The 20,698-nt window shown below is 40.3% G+C and overlaps 1 protein-coding gene across 2 annotated transcripts in view; it reads left to right on the top strand.

Moving 5' to 3' along the window:
- The first annotated feature begins 11,845 nt into the window (after positions 1-11,845).
- MYB (MYB proto-oncogene, transcription factor) overlaps positions 11,846-20,698 on the top strand; it is a 33,769-nt gene continuing 24,916 nt past the window's right edge. For both annotated transcript variants that reach the window (XM_079146584.1, XM_079146583.1), the window contains exons 1-5: positions 11,846-12,074; positions 16,377-16,494; positions 18,229-18,300; positions 19,885-19,977; positions 20,229-20,449. In XM_079146584.1, the coding sequence (XP_079002710.1) occupies positions 12,052-12,074; positions 16,377-16,494; positions 18,229-18,300; positions 19,885-19,977; positions 20,229-20,449 (527 nt within the window). In that variant the 5' untranslated portion in view covers positions 11,846-12,051. The remainder of the gene's footprint in view (positions 12,075-16,376; positions 16,495-18,228; positions 18,301-19,884; positions 19,978-20,228; positions 20,450-20,698) is intronic.

Below are 20,698 nucleotides of genomic sequence, written 5' to 3'. Positions count from 1 at the left end.
TTTAGTCCAGAAAGGCTGGCATATAGCAAATACTTAATAAATGGAAACTATTAATCTAGTGTTTTAATCTATGAGTTTTAAACCATATTTGTGTTCTTGTAGTAACTCATTTACAGTTTACAAAACCAAGAAGTAATAGTTATCAACAAATCAATATGATCATTTATTGACCATATTGACTTAAGTTATCCATTTGACCTTCACTTTGATTTTGTATTGTCACGCAAAGAATAGGCATTTTCTTCATTATATAGATGAAGATAATACACCCAAACACAAAGCATTTGGCCCAAAATTATGCAATGCATTCAGAAGTGTTTGGGCTCCAAATCAGATACAGGTTTTCTGCCCTCATGCTGTGTTCTCTTCTGTCACTGACCAGTCAGTCCATTCATTCATTTAAGGGAAAATATTAAATTAACTGTTTGAGTCAAATTCTAACATCAAATAATTTCATCCTATTGGGAAAAATTCCCTTATTTTAAACATTCAGAAATTCTATAAAATTATGAAAATTATGGGGGTGCGTATGAATGGCTTGAAGACAGCGTGTTAATAAGTATGGGACATTGAACAATTCCAGGTTCTAGAAACTACATTGTCTAATATGGTAGATCATGTTGAGTCATATGATCAATTGAGTTGTAATATGATCACTGAGAAACTGAATTTAAAATTTATTTTCACTAATCCAATAGTAATTTAATCATTAATTATTAACTTTGTAATTAATTATTGGTTTATTTAGACAATTTAATATTAAATCTAAGATCTGACACTTGCTTCGTTTACTGGAAAACTGTTAAGTATGTTTCAAATAACTTGGTTATATGAACCTACTTTTCAAACAGTATATTTTATTAATGAAAATCAAGTATCTCTCATGAAATTAGCATCTGAATTTAGATGTGCGTTAAGTATAATATACACACTAGATTTCAAAGACTTGGTACCAAAGAAAAAATGGAAAATATTTTCTTAAAAATTTTTGTTATTGATTAAACATTAAAATGATAACATTTTTGAGTTATTAGTTTAAACAAAATAAAGTGTATTTTTACAACCAGAGTTGTCTGTTTCTTTTTATTCTTTAAAAGTGTGACCACAATAAATTTGTGTAATAGGTATATGGCTCATATTAAATTTACTGGCATCACCATCATATAGGGAAACCCAATTATCTGTGTAACTGGAAAAAAAATTACAGATAATATTGCTTTTCATTTTATTAGCTAATTTTCATTTTTTGATTGGCCTGACTCTCAGATTCTTCATTACTCAGGTCTTCCAGAGGTGCTATTTTTTTCTGAGCTAGCCAGAGAGAAGGGGGAAATGTAAGGGTTTTTTTGATGGGGTAGGAGTGGGTAGACAGGCAAAGACCTAAAAAATTCTGAAATTGACATACCTCTTGAAATAAAAGCTATATTCAGTTTAACTCATTGCCTTCAATATTTATGGAACATCTGCAACATGCAAGTGACTTGTCATACAAAGGTTACTGGAACCCCAAATTCTGAGGTGCTTATATTCAAGTGCAGTAGTTCTCAAGGTGTGGTCCATAAACCATCACATCATTATCATCTGATTTTGCTTAGAAATAAGGTTAGATCAATGCTAGATCCTAGCTAGCATAGAATTAGGCTTCTGGACATCAGAAATCCGATGTTAAGTGGTAATTCTTACACCACTAAAATATGACCCTCTCTTCCACAAGGTGAAAGGGGGAGAGTAAGCGTGAAAGAAAAGAGAGAGAGAGAGAGAAAGAGAGAGAGAGAGAGAGAGAGAGAGAGAGAGAGAGAGAGAGAGCGGTGTGTGTGGCCATTGTGTAAGTACTTTGCTGGAGATAGGAAACATTTACAGTGTGCCATGGAAGAATTTTTGAGTAGCAGGCCTCTAAACTGAGTCTAAAATGACAGCAGGAGTTAGTCACTAAAGAAGGAAGTGAATAGAATAACAAGCAGAGGGTCAGAATGAGCAAGATACCTGGGCACTAATTCTTATGGTGCCTATGGTGAAATGATTCATTAATTAGAACTTTAATGTGAGGATATTGGTGTACCTGACATCTTTCAAACATACTTACCAGTACAAGTCTGATATGAGGCTATGAAGAATCTTAGATGCAATGTAAACTATTTAAGGATCTTTAAGGCAGACAGATTTTTGAAGCGAAAGGGAATTAAGTTTGAAAAAGTTCAGTTACACCCAAGTTCTCATATAAAATGAAAAGCAATTGGTGGAGGTTATAGGTCTTCATATGTGTAGTTTGAGAAGTTTCCAAATTACCCTGACATGCTGGTCAAGAGCCACTGCTATAAGCAGGCTCTTAAGTCAGAGGAGTATTATGACCAGAACTGTGTTTAGGAATTTTTCTGTTAGCAACTGTAAAGAGAATGCCTTTGAGAGGGCTGGCCCAGCATCAGGGAGTTGATGTGCCTAATTTGAAGAGGGATTAAAAAGAGAGAAAGATAGCATCTTTCAGATAAAGTTTAAAGAAGTGAACTTAGCAGGACTTTGTGCTTGACTAAATGCTGGGTGGGGAGTTCAGGGTGACTCCAAGCTCCTGGATTGACCATGACTGAAAGGGTGGCAATACCATTCACTACAAGAGAATGTCAGCAACCCAGCCTGCTGTAATTTCAAAACTTTACAGCATGTTCTTTTGAGTGAGTCATTCTACACAAAACCTGTTGACCGTCTTCAAAAGGAACCAATGAAGTTATAACAAGGCACAAGACTGCTCACACTGTGCAGGGACTGCATTCGTTTTGCATTTATGAAATCCGTTTCCATGCTATAGTGGGTTTTATTTGTTTGATACCAGGGATTGAACCCAGGGGTGCTCAATCACTGAGCCACATCCTCACCCCTTTTTATGTTTTATTTTGAGACAGGGTCTCACTGAGTTGCTTAGGACCTCCCTATGTTGCTAAGGCTGGCTTTGAACTTGCCATCTTCCTGACTCAGCCTCCAGAGCCACTGGGGTTACAGGCATGCACCACCACACCACACCACACCATGTTATTTTTTTTTTTAAGAGCTGGTTACTATAAATACTCTTGGGACTCAATGTATCATGATGAAAATTTTGATATTTACATAAGAAAGGTACCTTTAAGTGCATTACAATAAGGATTGCTTTTGTAATTTTAACATGCATAACATCTACTTCATATATTCACCTACATTCATACAACTATATGTGATAGATATAATGTTATATATCTAACACGATAATATATATTACATATATATGTATATATAGTGTGTGTGAAGGTAAATTTTATCTTCTTTCTAAAGTATTCTGTATAAGCATTGTTCTTTAATGTTTCATAAGGACATCATTAATTCATCTTTATTTAAAAGAAAGCAAAACTTATCAAAGGGTTTTTGGGAAAGAAAACTGTAATCTAGACTAAAACACAAATTAGAACTTCTATACATAAAATCAAGACATCACATTGTATCCCCTAAGTATATATAATCAGTATTTGTCAAGAATTAATTAATTAATTAGAATTTTATATGAGAACTTGGGTGTAACTGACTTTTTCAAACTCAATTTGCCTTTGATGGTGAAAGTGTCAAATGGGACCAGACGGGACTTCCTGAGCTCCCAACAGCTAATGCTTCAAGAACTCTGTCAATTTTTAACAGAAAGGATCATAAACATATCAATACAGTTTCTTTATAAGCAATTTTCTTTACAAAAGTAAACTATGCCTAGCACAAATATTTAAGTCAAAAGAAGATAATTCTGGAAACCAACATTTTTTATAAGCTATTTTTATGTATTTCCTTCCTGTGATTACCTTTACTGAAAAGTAAATCAGAATAAGGAGTCTCCATAGGTGTCACAACTTTGCAGATTGGTTTTGTACATTCCACAGATATATTTATTATATTTCTATCAATAAAATTAAATGAAAAGAATGAGGGGAAAATGTACTTTAGCCTAACACTGTTCACATTCGAAATTGTGTAATCCACCTGATTTGAAGGGTCAAAGAAAACAATAACTACCTTCAAGCTAGTCCCCTCTTCTTGTTCTGCTTTGATTAAAAACTATTTTTCTTAGACTTGGGGGTCAGTTTTGCTTTTCCTTTTTGTTTTTAAAGAAGAATTAGGACAGACAGACATATTAGGGATTATTTTCACAAACACTAAGAAATCTTTTCACAGGTACTGGAATTAAGCACTTATTCATTCACTGATTTTAGGACGAGTTTATAAATGGATGGTTCCCTGAGGTAAAAGAATTTACCTGAAGGTAAATTCAATATTATATAAAGAGTTGTTAAGGTAAATAAATGGAGATAAATATGCAATGATAGAAAATATGATTCAGGAAAACAATACATGAAAGAGCTTAAAATAAAACAAACAAACAAAACCCAAAGTCACATTGCCAAATGGATAGCAATCTATACAAATCTTAGAAATAAAGCCCTATTACTAAGATCAAAATTATGATGCTGCTACAATTTGTAAGCTTATCAGCCTTTACCTGAGGACAGAACTGAATCCATGTGAGGGACCCATAATTTGAGAACAATTATAAGAACGCAGAAGCTTAGGAATTAAAGGTTGCCACAGAGCAGTGAAAACATTTGGATGTGGACTAACAAATCGGAGTTTACATTCTAACTTTGCTATTTATTGGCTGTGTGACCTGGGAAAATCACTTCACTACTCTCAACCTCAATCACCCCACCTGAAAATGGAGGAAATAATACAGGAGGGACACAGCAAGGAACAGAGGCAGAAAGGCAGAAACTGCCATGAGCATTAAATGAAGTGATACACGCAAAGCCTGCTACACACTCTAAAACCCAGATGTCGGGCATTATAAAGTGTGCTTCAAACAAACAGCTCCAACTAGTTTCTCCTCCACTGTCAATGATGTGCATAGTTGTGCTCAAAACCCTGTTCCAGGAACCAAGTATGCAGAAAAGTAAAAGATATGATCCCTCTCGCTTATAATCAAGACTCCAGATGAGATAAGACACAGTTTTTTAAAAAAATAGATAGTAGACAGACAGGCAGACAAACAGCAAAGGAAGGTAACTGGCCCATGTCCAAGAAGGGGCAAGGAAGGTAGGCAATGACAGGATAGCCAAGGTGGGAGAGATGACTGGTTTCAGGAAGTTGAGAAAGGCTTCCGAAGGCAGCCGGGGCTTCAGCAGGCTGAAGGATGAAGGCTTTGCAGAAGCCCAGAGGAAGAAGGCAAGCATCGCAAGCTGGAGCATGGTGCAAGCAAAGGCCTGAGATTGCCAGTGGTGGTTTTTTTGGGAGGAAAAAGAGTGAAGAGAGAGTGGTAGGAGTTAAAGTTGGAAGGTAGATTTGTTGTGAGGCAAAATGGCACTCAGCCAGTGTCCCCAGTGGAGCTTCGCAGTTGTCTACAGCAAACCCTTTCCTGATTGGTTGTTGTATGAGCCATCCTAGCTATTAAATACTATCACCCCTGGGGGTAAGGTCGTGTAGGCAGAGGCCAGAGCAAGCTCCAGGCAGGGAATGCCAAGTTAAAGAGTTCAGATCTTATCTCGTCAACATTAGGGAGCCAGTTATAGGTCTTTACACAGATGACTAAACTGCCAAAAGTGGTTATAATGAGATTCGTGGAGCAGTGGGATGTAGAATGGACGGGGGAGAAAGAGGCCATAGGGTGGAAAATTAATTAGGGGGCTGTTATGGTAGTTCAGGGTGAAATAATGATAACCTAGAAGAAAGTGGTAACAATAGGATGGAAAAGAGGCCCCATGCATGCAAGAATTATCTAGCAAAATGACCAATTCTTTCTTTCTGTGGGCCCAGGCCTAGTGCAGAGCTTCACATCAAGTGAAACTCTGCATGTGTTTGTTTATTGCAGTACTGGCAATTGAACCTGGAGGTGCTCTACAACTGGACTACATCCCCAGTTCTCTTTATTTTTTAAATTTAGAAACAGGGTCTTGCTAAGTTGCCAAGACTAGCCTCAAACTTGTGATCCTCATGCCTCTGTATTCCAAGTACCTGGGATTACAGGTGTGTACCATTGTGTTTTTCAATGACAAGGAACTATGGAAACATTGTCAGGTACACAAAAGTAAAATGGGGACCTATGCATTTTGGGGAAAGTGGAATATTAAAGAATAGAAACACCCTTCAAAATCTCAACTGTGTCCTCCCCAGCTTGAAGGACTGGAATATGAAGCTCAGAAAAATTGTGTTCTGCCTACTCATTTGATGAACCTGACTTAGACATTTTGTTGTTTTGTTATTCCAATAAATTCCTAAATGTTATGCATCTTCTGTTGTTGTTGTATCTATTTGTATTTCTATTAATAAAGGCTTGCATTTTGTTGGCAGACTTTGAAAGCTGCTATGTGACATTTATCACACACACGGGGGAAGCACAGAGAAGGAGGAGAAATAGACCAGAAGAGAAAAGGAAGAGAAATTACTTCTAATTGCTTTTTTTCCTTTTTTCTTCTTTCTTTTCTTTTAATTGGTTTTGATGACTTCACCCCCAAAGCTTTGAAAAGATAGTGCTGCCACTTGGAGAAAAGTTAGTGATTCTATAAAGCAGATTTTAGAAAGGAGAAACAGGTCCTTTATCTCTGCAGCAATGTTTTTCAAACTGTGGTTCACCACCTATAAATAGGGCACAAAAACAAATTAGAGCTCCTGACCAGAAGAGTACAGTAGAGTAGAATAGAATAGAATAGAATAGAATAGAATAGAATAGAATAATATAGACAGAACAGAACACATCAGATTGCATGGTTAGTAGTGAGGGATAAGCATTGTTCTGGAAACTTCTTTTAAAAAGATGTGTGTTTTGAGGTGGGTTATACGATTTGCTTCTTATTTTGAACCTCAGTAAAAAATGTTTGAAAGTCACTTCCCAGTATGTATTTATTCTCAAAGTAAGTGAAAGTTTTCCAATACCAGTTGAAAAATACAGAATTCTATTAAATGAAGAAATGAAAAAATAGTTTTTGAACTCTCTTTACTCACCAACGGCTCTCTCCATCTACCCTCTACCTCTCAGTCCCAACCCCGTCTTTGAACCTCTTGTTCTCCATGGCTTTCCCTTGTCGTCTTTCAGCAGAGAATCGAACCCACGTTCTCATATACTGAGCGACATCTCCATCACCTTCTTTTTATTCCTTATTTTTTATTTTGAGACACAGTCTCCCTAAGTTGACCAGGATGACCTTTAACTTGTGATCCTCCTGCTTCAGCCTCTGGAGTAGATCAAATCACAGATGTGAGCCCCATATTTGGTCAACTATTAATTGAATATTAGCATATCTAGGACATGATACAATTATTATCTTAATGCACATAAACTCCCAAATAAAGCATTTATTGAGTATGATGCTAAATATTTACCAACTAGTTTTCCATGGTAAACAGCCCTTGTTTGTAGAATTTGCCACTTTCTATAGTGTAAATATTCCAGCCACAGTAAATTTCAAGCTACTAATATTAATTCACTAAATGTAAAATCAAAAATAAATGCACCACAACATGTATTATACAGTGTTTCCACCGCAGAGATATAACAACAACCTCAAGTACATAGATAACAAGAATATGTAGTAAAATAGAAAGGGATGAGTTTTGAATATTTATTATCATTTAAACTGTATTTAATTGTGAGTTTGCACAGTTTACTTTTTTAAATGATTGTGTCTAACAACTGGCTCACAGCACAAGCACACTACCATTCTGGCTTAACCTCTCCAGAGGGCTCTCATCCCGCACTACCACCTGCTCATCAACTCAGTGCAGCCCTCTTCCATAAGAAACCACAAACTTAACATTCTGAAGTCTAAAACACTTTCCTCTTTGAATCTCCTGGTACACACTTCTCTTCCCTTCTTGACTTCCCTATTTCTATTAATGGTGCTTCCAATGCTCATCCAATCAGTTGCTAAGTCTTGAAGGCTCTGTCTGTGCAATGATCTTCTGATCTGCCTCCTCCCTTCCATGTCATTTAGGGTTACTGCCCAGGTCCAGACCAACTAACTAGCCTGTTCCCTTTCAGTCTTTTCTCACTCCAATCTATCTGAAAATATTGTTAATCTTTCACATGCACAGCTCTGACAATATAGCTCTTCTGTTCAACACACACACACACACACACACACACACACACACACACACACACACAAGAATCTGACCTCCAAAGCTTTCCTTGTTCCAGGTAATTTGGACAGCTCCATGTCCCCTGTGCTTGGAACAAGTCCCGTGGTTTCTGATTGTGTGCATTTGCTCACATTTTTCCCTTCCTCTGGAATGTTATTTCCTCTTCTCGGAAAGACTGATACCTTTTATTTAAGACTCAGTTCAAATAGCAATGAAAAAATGTGGGTCTGTTGTCCTAGGAATATACAAGTGGATGAAGATTTGGAGAGCAGAAGCAAACAAGAAGTGCCAACTCCAGGAATCATTTGAAGATAAAAAGTTATTAAAATATATTTGGTCACCGTGTCTTACAGAGGCTCTATGGAACATACTGCTCTAAGGTAGGAATTATCCCATTGTTATTACTGAGAGGTTTGCTGGAAGCCAACATGAAATCTATCTCAAACCTATGGATTTCATTTTTACATGCTGCAGCTGTTCTTCATTAACTGAAAGGATCACGAATTGTCTGTACTTTAACCACTTGACATTTACTATAATTGTTCCCCTTTTAATGCCCTAAGCCAAAGTGGGTTGAGGGGGTGGGAAAGGTGGGTGGTAGAGACATAGAGCCCCTGAAGCCTGGGCTGACACCACCACTGAAAATACTTTTATCTTTAGGATGCTGATCAAGGTTGTTAAACATCCACCACATGCCCAGGATTTCTTAGCAGTCAGAAGAGGCTGGAATTCCTATTTTTATACATCTTTCTTCTTTCAGGCCTTCTCCAATGTTCGAAGTAAAATAAAATATTTCAAGTGCTGGCTTTTTCGAGGGGGAGAATTATGACCAGCAAATGATCAAGTGACTCCTTTTCCTTCACACTTCAACTATGAGATTGAAGTTCATGTAAAGGAATGAGGAATGGACGGTGGCAGTCCCACCGTCACAGGCACCAACTTTCCCAGGGAGCTAAATGATTTTGAGTTGTGGAGAGCCTGACTCCTTAGCTCAGGAGAGGTGAGAGGGAAAGGAAGGCAGTACAAAAAAAATTGGCAAAGGTAAAAGTAAATCAAGACAGCTGCAGTTATCAACAAGGGGCCTGGAAGTATTTTTCCATGAGCACCATTTGAATATTTCTTAAAATGAAGATTTTACAGCTCCACGTGAGGCCTACTGAATCAGTTATTAAGGAGACAGCCAAGGACTGCACATTTTTAATGGGTCCACCCAATGATTCAGTTATACACTAAATTTCTTTTATTCTGTGTGTGTGTGTGTGTGTGTGTGTGTGTGTGTGTGTGTCTGTGTGTGTTATTGGGGCCTAAACTGAATCCCCAGGGTCTTGTGCATGCTATGTAAGGGTTTTACCACTGGACTACATCCCCAGCTGGTACACAGTAAAGACTGAGGATCCCTCTTGTGTTGCAAGCCAAGTCTGGCCTGTAGACTGAGTATAACCTTCCAGTTAAAGACGGCTTTTACATTTTTAGAGGGTTGTGAGAAGAGGAAGATGACAATGACAGACAAGAAAAGAAACAGAAGAACATGCAATAGAGCCCACAAAGCCTAAAATATTTACTATCTAGCACTTTACAGAAAAGTTTTCTGATCAGTTCAGTGTGTCACAGATAAAAGCCTATATCTGAATTTAGCCCCACAATGTAGCAGACCTTAAAACAAAATAGAAAGCGATGGAATATATAAAATTGTTGTCTAAAAATGCATTTGCAACAATTTAAAAGTGGGAGGAAATGCATATAGTTACAATGAGCACTCTGTAGTGTCTTTGAAAATATATTTTCATTCACACAAGAATTTTGATGATGCCATTTGATTTTATCCTTCCATATACTTATCAAATGACAATATATTACTAATTAAGCTAAAAATGACTGCATGTATATTTTTATTAGAATGTGCATGCCCTCACAGTGTCATACATATAAGAAAAATGTAAAAGTTTTACTAAGTATCATACATAATAAAATGTCTGAGGAATAACAATATTATGAATTCTCTAAACAACCCATATGAAAATGATTCACAAAGGGAATAAAGACAAATTGAATTTATTATCTTTCTACTTAAATGTAGTTTTTAAATCAGAAAGTAGTTTTACAACTGAAGAAAAGAAAAAAAGCGACAGTTTGTTATAGAATCTAGAAATAAAAATTGTTTTAAATAAATATTGCCTTTTGGAATTATGAACTGAAATATCTCACAATAATTTTTTCTAAGTGTTATTTTTTTTCCTCAGGAAGAAAAAATGTTAAAAACTTAGGAATAACTAACATTTTAAAATAAAGATGTAAACTAGGTAACAAATTTTAAGAACCAAAGCTTCAAACACTTAAGTCTTGAAACCTAGCATGCTTCACCATTTAATAAAATTATGACTCATTTTAGTAAGAACATGCTTTTTTAGTTAGAAAAATGCTTTCTGAGCTAAGTTTGAACTGCTGGGGCACATGGGACACCCACAAACCCAGTCAGCAGAAGTCTCAAACTCCTAAAAGATTAAAGGAAAAATAAATTAGTGTGTGCAGAGAATGAAAAAAAAAAAAAAATCCCCAATGGTACTAATCTATAAACGGAAGTAAAACTAAAACTCCCCTAAAATCCCCCAATCATCAATCCTTATAAACTCAGCACTTCTCTCTTTACTTCTTCAGGAGCCCTTAGTTAAATGAACACAAAAGTCTTTGCCAACTTCTAGCTGGTAAAATTGAGCTCTCAAATTACACTAAGAAAGGACACCGACCTTGGTCATCAAAATGTTTTAACTTTCAAAACCACTCATGCAAGCGTGGGGTTTGCTGAGTTTCGCGAGGGGCGGGCTGGTTGGAACCCAGTGGATTTTTTGCAGGTGTGTGATCTGGGTGATCCAGGGCGCGCGCACAATGCAGGGGGCAGAGGTGCGTGGAGAACGCTGCTAGGCCGGGCGGGGTGGGTGGGGCCGGGCGTGTCCCGGGGTGAGACAGAAGGGCATGTGACAATAGGACGGTGGCGTGTGGGCTGCAGGCTCTGGGAGGGGAGTGAAAGCTGGCGGGGGAGTCCTATGTGTAAGTGGCGACAGCCACAGGCCTACTCGTATTTGTGTGCCTTGTCGCTAACAAATTAAAGATGCTCCATTTTAAAAAAAAATTATAAACACCTAGCCAAACAGTCTTGAAAAAAAATTAAAAGAAAGACTCCCATCTTCTATTCAACTTCCCCTCATTCCCCTATCTCCAGACCGCTGCGGTTTAAATTCAGTCTAAATCCCCAAAGTAAGAGTACCCCCACTCCCCTTTCCACCCTCGCGTCTGAGTCAGAGCGCGGCTGGCTGGGGTTCTGGCTTCCCTGAGCACCCAGAATGGGGCTACCGTGGTGCGGCTGCCCAGGAGGAGGGAAGGCAGCAGCAGCGGGATTTGGCGCGGGTCGGCGCCGCCGCGGCCCGGGAGCGGGGTTTGCCCAGGAAAAGGCGCCGCCGCGGGCCCGGGTCGCCCCTCCCCGGGATCTCGGCCCGCGCGCCGCCCGGGCCTCGCGGCGCGCCAGGCGCAGCTCGGCGGCGCGAGAACCGAATGGGAGCGGCGGCCCCGCTGGCCCGGCAGCCCGCTGGCTGCAGCTAAGGCGACCGCGGAGGCGGCGGGCAGGGCGCGTGCGCACTGCAGGGGCGCCAGATTTGGCGGGAGGGGGAGTGTCCAAAGCTCTTTGTTTGATGGCATCTCTGTTTACAGAGTTTACACTTTAATATCAACCTGTTTCCTCCTCCTCCTTCTCCTCCTCCTTCGTGACCTCCTCCTCCTCCTCTTTCTCCCGAGAAACTTCGCCCCGGCGGTGCGGAGCGCTGCTACGCAGCCGGGGAGGGACGCAGGCAAGGCGGCGGGCAGCGGGAGGCGGTAGCCGGTGCGTCCCCGCGGCTCTTGGCGGAGCCCCGCGCCCGCCGCGCCATGGCCCGGAGACCTCGGCACAGGTAACGGGGAGTCCGGGAGGGCGGCCCAGGGAGAGGACGCGCGGGGCTCCAGGAGCCTAGGAGCAGGTGGGAATTGGTTCCCGGACCTTCTGTGGTGCTGTCAGAACCCAAAAGGACTTGGAACCCCTGCCTCCGCCGCAAAAGCGGCTGGAGAGACTGATGAATGGAAGGAAGAGTCTCTGCGGGAAATGCATCAGGACATTGGGAAGCACGCCCCGCGGCTCGTTTTGCAAGTTGCACGGGGATATGTTTCCCTTTTGGGGGGAAAAAGAAGCACATTCCACCCGGTGGCAGAGCGATGTCCACCAGCCAAGGGGAACCCACCAGGTGTCTGGCTTGATGCCTCGGGTGTCGGCACGGGAATCGAAGCCTAATTGCTGGATGCATTGAGATATGTTTGGATTTGAAAGTGCAGAGCATATGGCAGATATAGAAAAATGCCGGATTGTTTAGTAGCTGCAGGTAGTTTATTTAAATTTCATTCATTCTTTATGGAGGCAAAGAAGAGTGTCAGCTGACAGGCGGCTGAAAAGAAGGTTTTAGGGGACGAAAAGCCTTTGCAAATTGTTCCAAGCCCTGGTTGAAGGTTCGAATCATTATTCTCTGGAAGGCTTTTATTTCTACTGCAAACACTGCACGCGCACCCACACGCGCTCGCGCCGCACATGTCACTGCACTTGGGACGGCTGCCCAGGATGATGGGTGAAATCCCCTTACATTTTGACCCTACAGATGAGGAGAGGGAGAGGAGGAGGGGACTACTCCTAGGAACTGTCACTTGCTGGCGGTCCAGCCTCTACCGGCCCCGGGATTTTCCGGACTCAACACGCCCCGGCTCCCTGCGAGAACAGGTTGCGGGGGCTGGCTCAGTGGCCGAAGTGGTCGCCATTCGGCCGAAAGGGACAGAGACCCGAAGCACCCAGGGCCGCTGCTGCGCAACCGGGACGCTATCCCTGTGGGCTTTCCTCCAGGGCAAGAGCCCGACGCAGCGCGCACACGTGGACGCGACTGAGGTCGCTGCTCCTGCCCGCGCCCTGCTCCAGCTTCCTTGAGTCTCTCGGCCTCTGGAAGGGCGACCAAATCGACCTTCGCGAAGGGGTTCTGGAAAAAAGCTCGTGAAGGCAAAGCAAACCCGCTCGCTTTGCTTCGGGTCGTTTGATTTTCTCATACTTGTTTTATGTACTGGTGGGCATTTGTCCCCTGCAACTCTGGAAGTTGCAAAGAGCGTGGGCGTGAGCCCTGCAGCAGAACCCTGAGGCCGACCCGGGCCTGGAGCTGCGCCTGTGCATGGCTTAGAGTCGGAAGAAAAGAGGGTCGATGTAGGGGGACCTCGGCTCCCTCTCTCCCTCCCTCGCAGGGTCGACAGCGCGGGGCTAGGGTGCCACCCCTTGAGAGTTTTCACCCCTAGAGAGTCTTTTTGGATTTAACAGGAAAGCAACCGAGGTCACCTGTTCCGTTGAGAGCAGAAACTGGCAGCAGGAGGAGGGAGCTGGGAAGGGGAGCTGACCCGAGGCGCTGCGGAGGCTCCGCGCCCCAAGGTCTCGGCAGTTCCAGCGGGGGCGGGGCTGCGCAGGTTCCTTGTGACTCCCAGGTAGCCCGGAGGGGAGGCGCGGGGAGGGGCGGGAGCCTTGAACCCGGCACAGGGGGAAGAGAAACCCGGCTGCGGGTTCCGAGCCGTTTTTTTGCAGGGCGAGCGTCAACTCGGCAGGGATTATTAACCAGGTCAGCGAAACAGTCTGAACCCCTTTTCTAGAATCACAGTAGAGCCACAAGGCACTTCCTCCCGCTCCCCTCCCTCTTCCCAACCCCCAGCGCTTTTCTTTTTCGTTTCTTTGCACGGTTTGTTTCCTTGACAGAACGTAATATTCATAGTTGTACTCTTGTAACCACACCGGGTCTAGCAGGTGGAGGAGTCGAGTGCATCAAGCCTGAAATCAGCCTTTGAAAGTCCTTTGACTGTTGGGTCTGAGATCTTGTCAGAGCGGATAAAGGAAAAGTTATTTCAGGTCCTTAGCAGAAATTAATCATGCTACTGAGGCGGGCAGGACAATTTAGAGCAAGGAAATCAGATGCAAAGGTCAAAGGAGAGCCCCCGCACGAAGCCTGCTGATAGCAGCCCTGGACTGGTCCCGCTGTCCTCATGGCCCCTGCAGAAGGCACATGCCGCGTTTTCCCCAAGACCTTGGTTTTGCACAGCTTTGCCTGTTTGCTTAATTTTAAAGAGGCGCAGAAGACGTAGAGGATCATTTATGCACGCTGGAAAGTACCTTAGAAATACAATCCAAACCCTAATGTATAAGCGAAGAACAGAAGTCGCGAGAGAGAGGAAGTGATTTGTCCAACTCACGCAGCTAGGCGGAGGCAGAACGAGGACTGGCACCTTATCCTCCAGAGAACTCTGGTCCTGTTTGATTCCTACTCTTTCACACCTGAGGTGGACTGCCCCCTGTGGGCGGCTTAATATTTTGCTTGTTACTAGATTAAGTTGTTGCCAAGACAGATGCCCAATTAATGATTTGGGAAATGTTGTCCACGGTTCAGATCTCTAGATCTAGCCAAACCTAAAAAGCTAATTTGAGTTGAACCTGTGGCTCTACTTTCAGATTCCTTTGGTTTTCTTGGTATCCATGATACTTCACAAGGGGCTACTTCATTTGGTGGCTTTCCAAGGAGTTTACTATAAACCTTTCAAAAGATGCAGACTTTTAGCTCTGGGCTTATGATAACTTTTTTTTTCTTTATAATACTGTGTTATGTTAAAGGGAAATTACTGTAATTATTATTGACTTGTCAATATTTTTATTATTGTAATTATTGATTGTTTACTGCCTCCTGTTTACAGTATGAAACAGAATTATACTGTTGTTTCAAATGATAGAAACTAAATGAAAAAATAGACTATAATTATGCTTTAGTGGGATTTGTGTGTGTGTGTGTGTGTGTGTGTGTGTGTATGTGTGGTAGTAGTTGTATTTGAAGTTTAGATCACATTCTGTCACCATGCAACCTGGACCATCAGATTGTTACCCAAAATAATAGTTTTAAAGCATAAGAACCCCAACTCAGAGTTTGTGGAAAGCACTTATGCTTGACTTGTAGGGAGTTGGTAATATATGCTTCTGAGTTAGTATGGGAAGATAAAACCTGTTATGAATATAGATTTCCTTTTTCAAAATAATTTCCATTATGCTATTACTTTTAACATAAAAGCAATTAGTCTCAGTTTGATGGATCTCTCAATATTAAAATGATAAATTTTAATGAAGTTTGTAAGATAATATAACTTTTCATATCTTGTTTTATAAAGAAAATTATAACTAAGTAAGCTGTGAAGTTACTCTCATCTATTCGGTAAATGATAAATAAACTAAGTATAGAATTACATCAAAACTTATCGAAGTTCATAGTTTTAGTCAAATAGGTAAAGGGAAAACTCTTGAAAAACAGAATTTTTTTTTTAACCCATAGATTTCTTCTGGGGGAATCCCTGAGTTTAGAATTGCATACATTTTAAGATATTTTGAACATCATTCAGTCAAAGATAGAAAAAAATAAGAGTAAGTAAGAGTCTGACTGTCAAGTATCCTAATTATTCACTTAGTTACTCTAGAAACTGCGTAATGTAAACATGGCCACAGTTGGGTCCATCAGGCCCAGAATTTTGAACAATTTGGTATTTATGTTAGTAGCAAAACACTTTGATCACTTGATGGAATTATCCTTTCTCAGGTTTAAAAGTCCTTTCCTCTTAGCTTCTCCTAATCTTCTCATCTTTAAGGGATGACTATAATTATGCTATTGGATATACTATTTCTTGAATTTTTTATTGTAATAAAATGTCAGCCCTGTTGGAATAGCATAAGTGATTTTTTTGTTGTGTTTGGGAGATATTATTTAAATGATGTGACGTATGCCAGAGATTTTTTGAGTGTGCACTTATATAAAGGAACTGGGCTCTTGTTCTTTTTCTTGTCTTAACATTAAGTTTTAAATTTAAACCTTCATTGGTTGGTAGGTTGCCAAATGTGTAACTTGTCACTGGCCTAACAGTAAGAGCAGGTCCAAACATGCAGAGCAGTAAGACAGTGCCAGGTCCTTTGCCGTATCTGTGGATACCAATAACAGCAGCACCAGTTTACAATACTAGAGCAACAGAAACTAGAAAACAATCTTGTGCAAATTTCCAAAGTTTTATCTTCATAACCTTTGAAAAACTTGTTGAGGAGTTTTTGTGTAAATTTTGTAATCCAATAGTTTAAATCCTCTTGTTTCAGCCCAAGTCTGCCATTCTTATTTCTGCAGCATATACAGTAGTGACGAGGATGATGAAGACATTGAGATGTGTGACCATGACTATGATGGGCTTCTTCCCAAGTCTGGAAAGCGTCACTTAGGGAAAACTAGGTGGACCAGGGAAGAGGTAAATAATCACATGATCAAAGCATGAAAAAAACAATGATAGTGTGTAATTTATGAACAACAAAATTCCAGCTCAACTCCAGGTGCTGCTGCTCAATAGCAGGCTCTTGGAGAGCTCAGTATTGCCTGCTTACCACCTCCACTCGCCCACACATCCTCTCCTTCTCCCTTTGTGCTTCATCTGTTTCCCTCTGCCTGTCCAGTTCTCACTCTCCAGCCCCACCACTTCCTACCACTTCTTCATTAACTACAAAGACATGGCCTCTCTGTGAAGACAGCCCCGGCTTCCTCCAACAGGGCTGGAGGCATCCTTCTGTTTTTCTGTGCCCTTGGATACAGGTTCTGCCTTCATGTTGATGTGAGAGACTGCAAATCTCTTGAGAGTAGGACTAAATGTCCCTATCTTTGTATTCCCAGAACCCAGGATTATTCACTACAAAGCAGGATATTGATAAATACTCCCTGAATAAGTGAATGAATTGCCATTTCCAAAAACAAAACAAAACACTTACAGAACTTACCCTTTTGTAATCTATTCATTTAATACTCTCGATATTAATATTTCACAGACCCATACATGGGTATGAAGATTTGCTCTAAAACCATCCAATCGTGGGTAGAGACATAACTACTCCCCACATTTCTTTTTCTGATAGTTTATCAAAAACCTGATCCTTGCAGGAATGGAAAAGTCCTTCTAAAGCTAAATTATTATGGTGTGAGGAAAAGTTTCCTTTCCTTAATATTCTCAAAAAAATTAACACAGATCTTAGAGAATTTCATTTACATATAAATGATATTAACTCTTCAGTTTCACTGCACTCTGGGCAGAGTATCTTTGGGCAGGCAAACAGGATTCCCAGGGAGGCACAAGGGAAATGCATATTTTACCTGTTGAAATTGTGCACTTAAGATGATCATTAGGGAAACAGAAGTTCTGTTGTAACCTGGTTCCTATTCCTGTGTCTGTATTGTACCAGGGACCTGCATTGTGAATGAATGCTACCTTTGCAGAAATATAGGAAGCACATTGGGGATGACACTTGTGTAATGGTGGGACAGTGAACAGCACATGAACTGAAAGAATCAATTTTCCGTGAATGTTTAGTGTCTTCTGTGATCTAATATGTTTGGCCTCATTTAAACTCAATATATTGGTAACAAGAACTAAATGATCTTGTTACATTATATATGCCTTCAAGTTTAAGTATGAAAAGTTATCTGCTATTTTTTACATATGAAAGAGATTGAACTAACTGGAAATATTCTATTTCTTATTCAAGGTCTTATCTATTATCATAGTTCAATGGCTACTGAGGCTAACATTGGAATTAATTTCTTTCACCACCAAGTAAAACTCTTTATCAGTTGCCAAGTATTAAACACTGAATAGGTGCAGGCATTATTATAAATGTTTTTCATAATTACCTCATGTAAGCCCCAAATAACCCTATTGATATCAGCATTCCCATTTTATAGATGACAATACTAAGGTCTGAAAAGGTAAAATGATACATGCAGCTGATAGAACTAATCAATAGTCAAGCCAAATTTAAAACTCTACTCTGACTCTAAATAAATATATGCTCTAGATCAGTATATTTTATTTTCTGTATTTGGATACTTCGGGCTTTTTTTTCCCTGAATCCAGGGATTAGTTTCCTTATTCACTGTAACTTGGACTGAGTTATTCAGTAAATGACTGATATCCTAGGATTATCTTTAAATGTCCTAGGATGAAAAACTCAAGAAGCTGGTGGAACAGAATGGAACAGATGACTGGAAAGTTATTGCCAATTATCTCCCGGTAAGTTAGTAATTTTTTCTCTTTGTAAAAGAAAGGTTCCTCCCAAAGATTTAAATAAACATTCTAGGAGAAGCCATTAAGATATTACATATTTGCTTATATATAAGAAGTAGGGGGAGAGATGCCCCTCCCTTAATTTGCATTTTATAACATATATTTGGGGTTTCTAAATAAATTTTAAAACATTTCCACATCTTAAACAATTGCTTCTTGTTTGTCTTTTGATTTCTCAAGATAATATAAATTAACATTCTGACGATTTGTTTAGATGATTAAACTTGATCTTTTCTCCTGCTCAGCTTCTGAATTCCCCATTTTCATAAATAGCCATATTTTTGGTACTCAGGTTTAAAATTCCAGAGTGTTTTTTACTTATCCCTCTCCTCTGTCCCTTATGTCCAAGCAATTATGAAGGAATTTCCTCTTATCCTTTACATTCCATGATTGGGTCACAAGTTAGGTCCCCTGCCTTCTCATCTGGACTACTCCAATGGCTTCCCCACTTGTAGCTTTCCATTTTTCTTTCCATCCCAAACACTGTTGACAGACAGAACTTCCTAAAATGCATCTGTATCTTATCTTCTCAAAAACAACAATAGTAGATGGAGGTGTAGCTCAGTGGCAAAGCACTTACCCAGCACGTGCAAGGCTCCGGGTTTAACCAACACCACAAACAAAACAAAACCAAAACCCACCAAAGGTGACTTACAATCTTACAATCTAAGTAAAGTGCCTTGACCTGGTGCAGAGGCCCCCTACACAGTCCAAATTTAGAGCTGCCATGCTGTTTCCTACTTCCTCTCCATAAGCTGGTTTAGTGGAATTCATTTCTGCTTGCCTCCTTTGGACTTTTGTTCCTGTCAGTCTCACCTCCTAGAATATTCTCCTTTTCCCTCTCCAGTCAAAAGTTCTGACCATCCTCCAAAGTCCATATCCAGAGCTCTTTCGGATTCCTTTCCTTAGAAGGAATTTCTCCTCCTAAGGAAATGCTTTACTGCCCACCTCCATAGCACTTTGCTTTTGTCTCTTCTTGCATATGAATCAAATTCAGCCTTCTGTTATAGTTAATTATATATTGGCCTTTCCCTTCATATAAGATTGCAAGCTGCTATAAAGTAGGACCTATCTTTTATCATCTATGTTCCTTCCACAGTATAATGTAAGCCCCAAATAACCCTACTGATATCAGCATTCCCGTTTTATAGATGTGCTCCTGAATGCACATCTCAGTTTGAATGGGAAACAAACTTTATTATATTCCTTTCTGGTGGGTTTCTATTGAAGTCTGAAAATATGGAATCTCCAAGGAGTCTGCAACCATGTAGGTACTTCACATGCCACGTGTGGTCAAGGTTAAGTTAAATTGACAGGCACAGGAGGCAAGGCTTCTAATTTTATATGCAACTTTGTATAATCTGTACATTCTTTAGCCTGTAAGTAGTGAGGGAAAGGTGGGCTCTCTACACATGCCTTAAAATGTTCTTGAATATTTTCATTACATATTATCTTTGTATGACTCATATTAAACAAAGTCTTCATGTGCATATGATGTCCTATCTTTATGATGGTGCGTACTTTGTCTAGAATCGGACAGATGTGCAGTGCCAACACCGATGGCAGAAAGTGCTAAATCCCGAGCTCATCAAGGGTCCTTGGACCAAAGAAGAAGATCAGAGAGTAAGTTTTGTTTTCATGGATATGTGTATTAAAATTAAGAATATTCCCCAGACATCTTTGTTGGATGTTTCCCCAGCCAAGGAAGCAGGTAAAGTGAGCAAACAGGAAGTAAAGGACTCTGGTCCCATATTTCCAGTGAATGAAAACAGACTTTTAGAAGTGTTCTATAGAACTTGTAACACTCAAGAATTATTACACTGACTCATTACATAACATTAAAACACAGGTTATTTTTGTGTGTTTATCTGAAGGTGATAGAGCTTGTACAGAAATACGGTCCGAAACGTTGGTCTGTTATTGCCAAGCACTTAAAAGGGAGAATTGGAAAACAATGTAGGGAGAGGTGGCATAACCACTTGAATCCAGAAGTTAAGAAAACCTCCTGGACAGAAGAGGAAGACAGAATTATTTACCAGGCACACAAGAGACTGGGGAACAGATGGGCAGAAATCGCAAAGCTACTGCCTGGACGGTAATACTATATCAAACAATATATTGATTGGGAAGAATGAGGGAGTGGGTTTCTAACATCCTGTTTTAAATGTATGAACAAATTACATACCATCAGTCATGTTTTATTTTAGAACCAGAAAAAAATCTTATAGTTTATCTGGTGGAGGACTTTTAGGATCCATCCAGTGGTGAGCCTTGTGCTAAATCTTTTTTTTTTTTTTTTATCCTGTGCTGGGGATTGAACCCAGGGCCTTGTGTTTGACAGGCA

The sequence above is a fragment of the Sciurus vulgaris genome (genome assembly GCF_902686455.1).
Source record: "Sciurus vulgaris genome assembly, chromosome: 7".
Lineage (NCBI taxonomy): Eukaryota > Metazoa > Chordata > Mammalia > Rodentia > Sciuridae > Sciurus > Sciurus vulgaris.
This window is presented reverse-complemented; position numbering and strand designations above follow the sequence as displayed.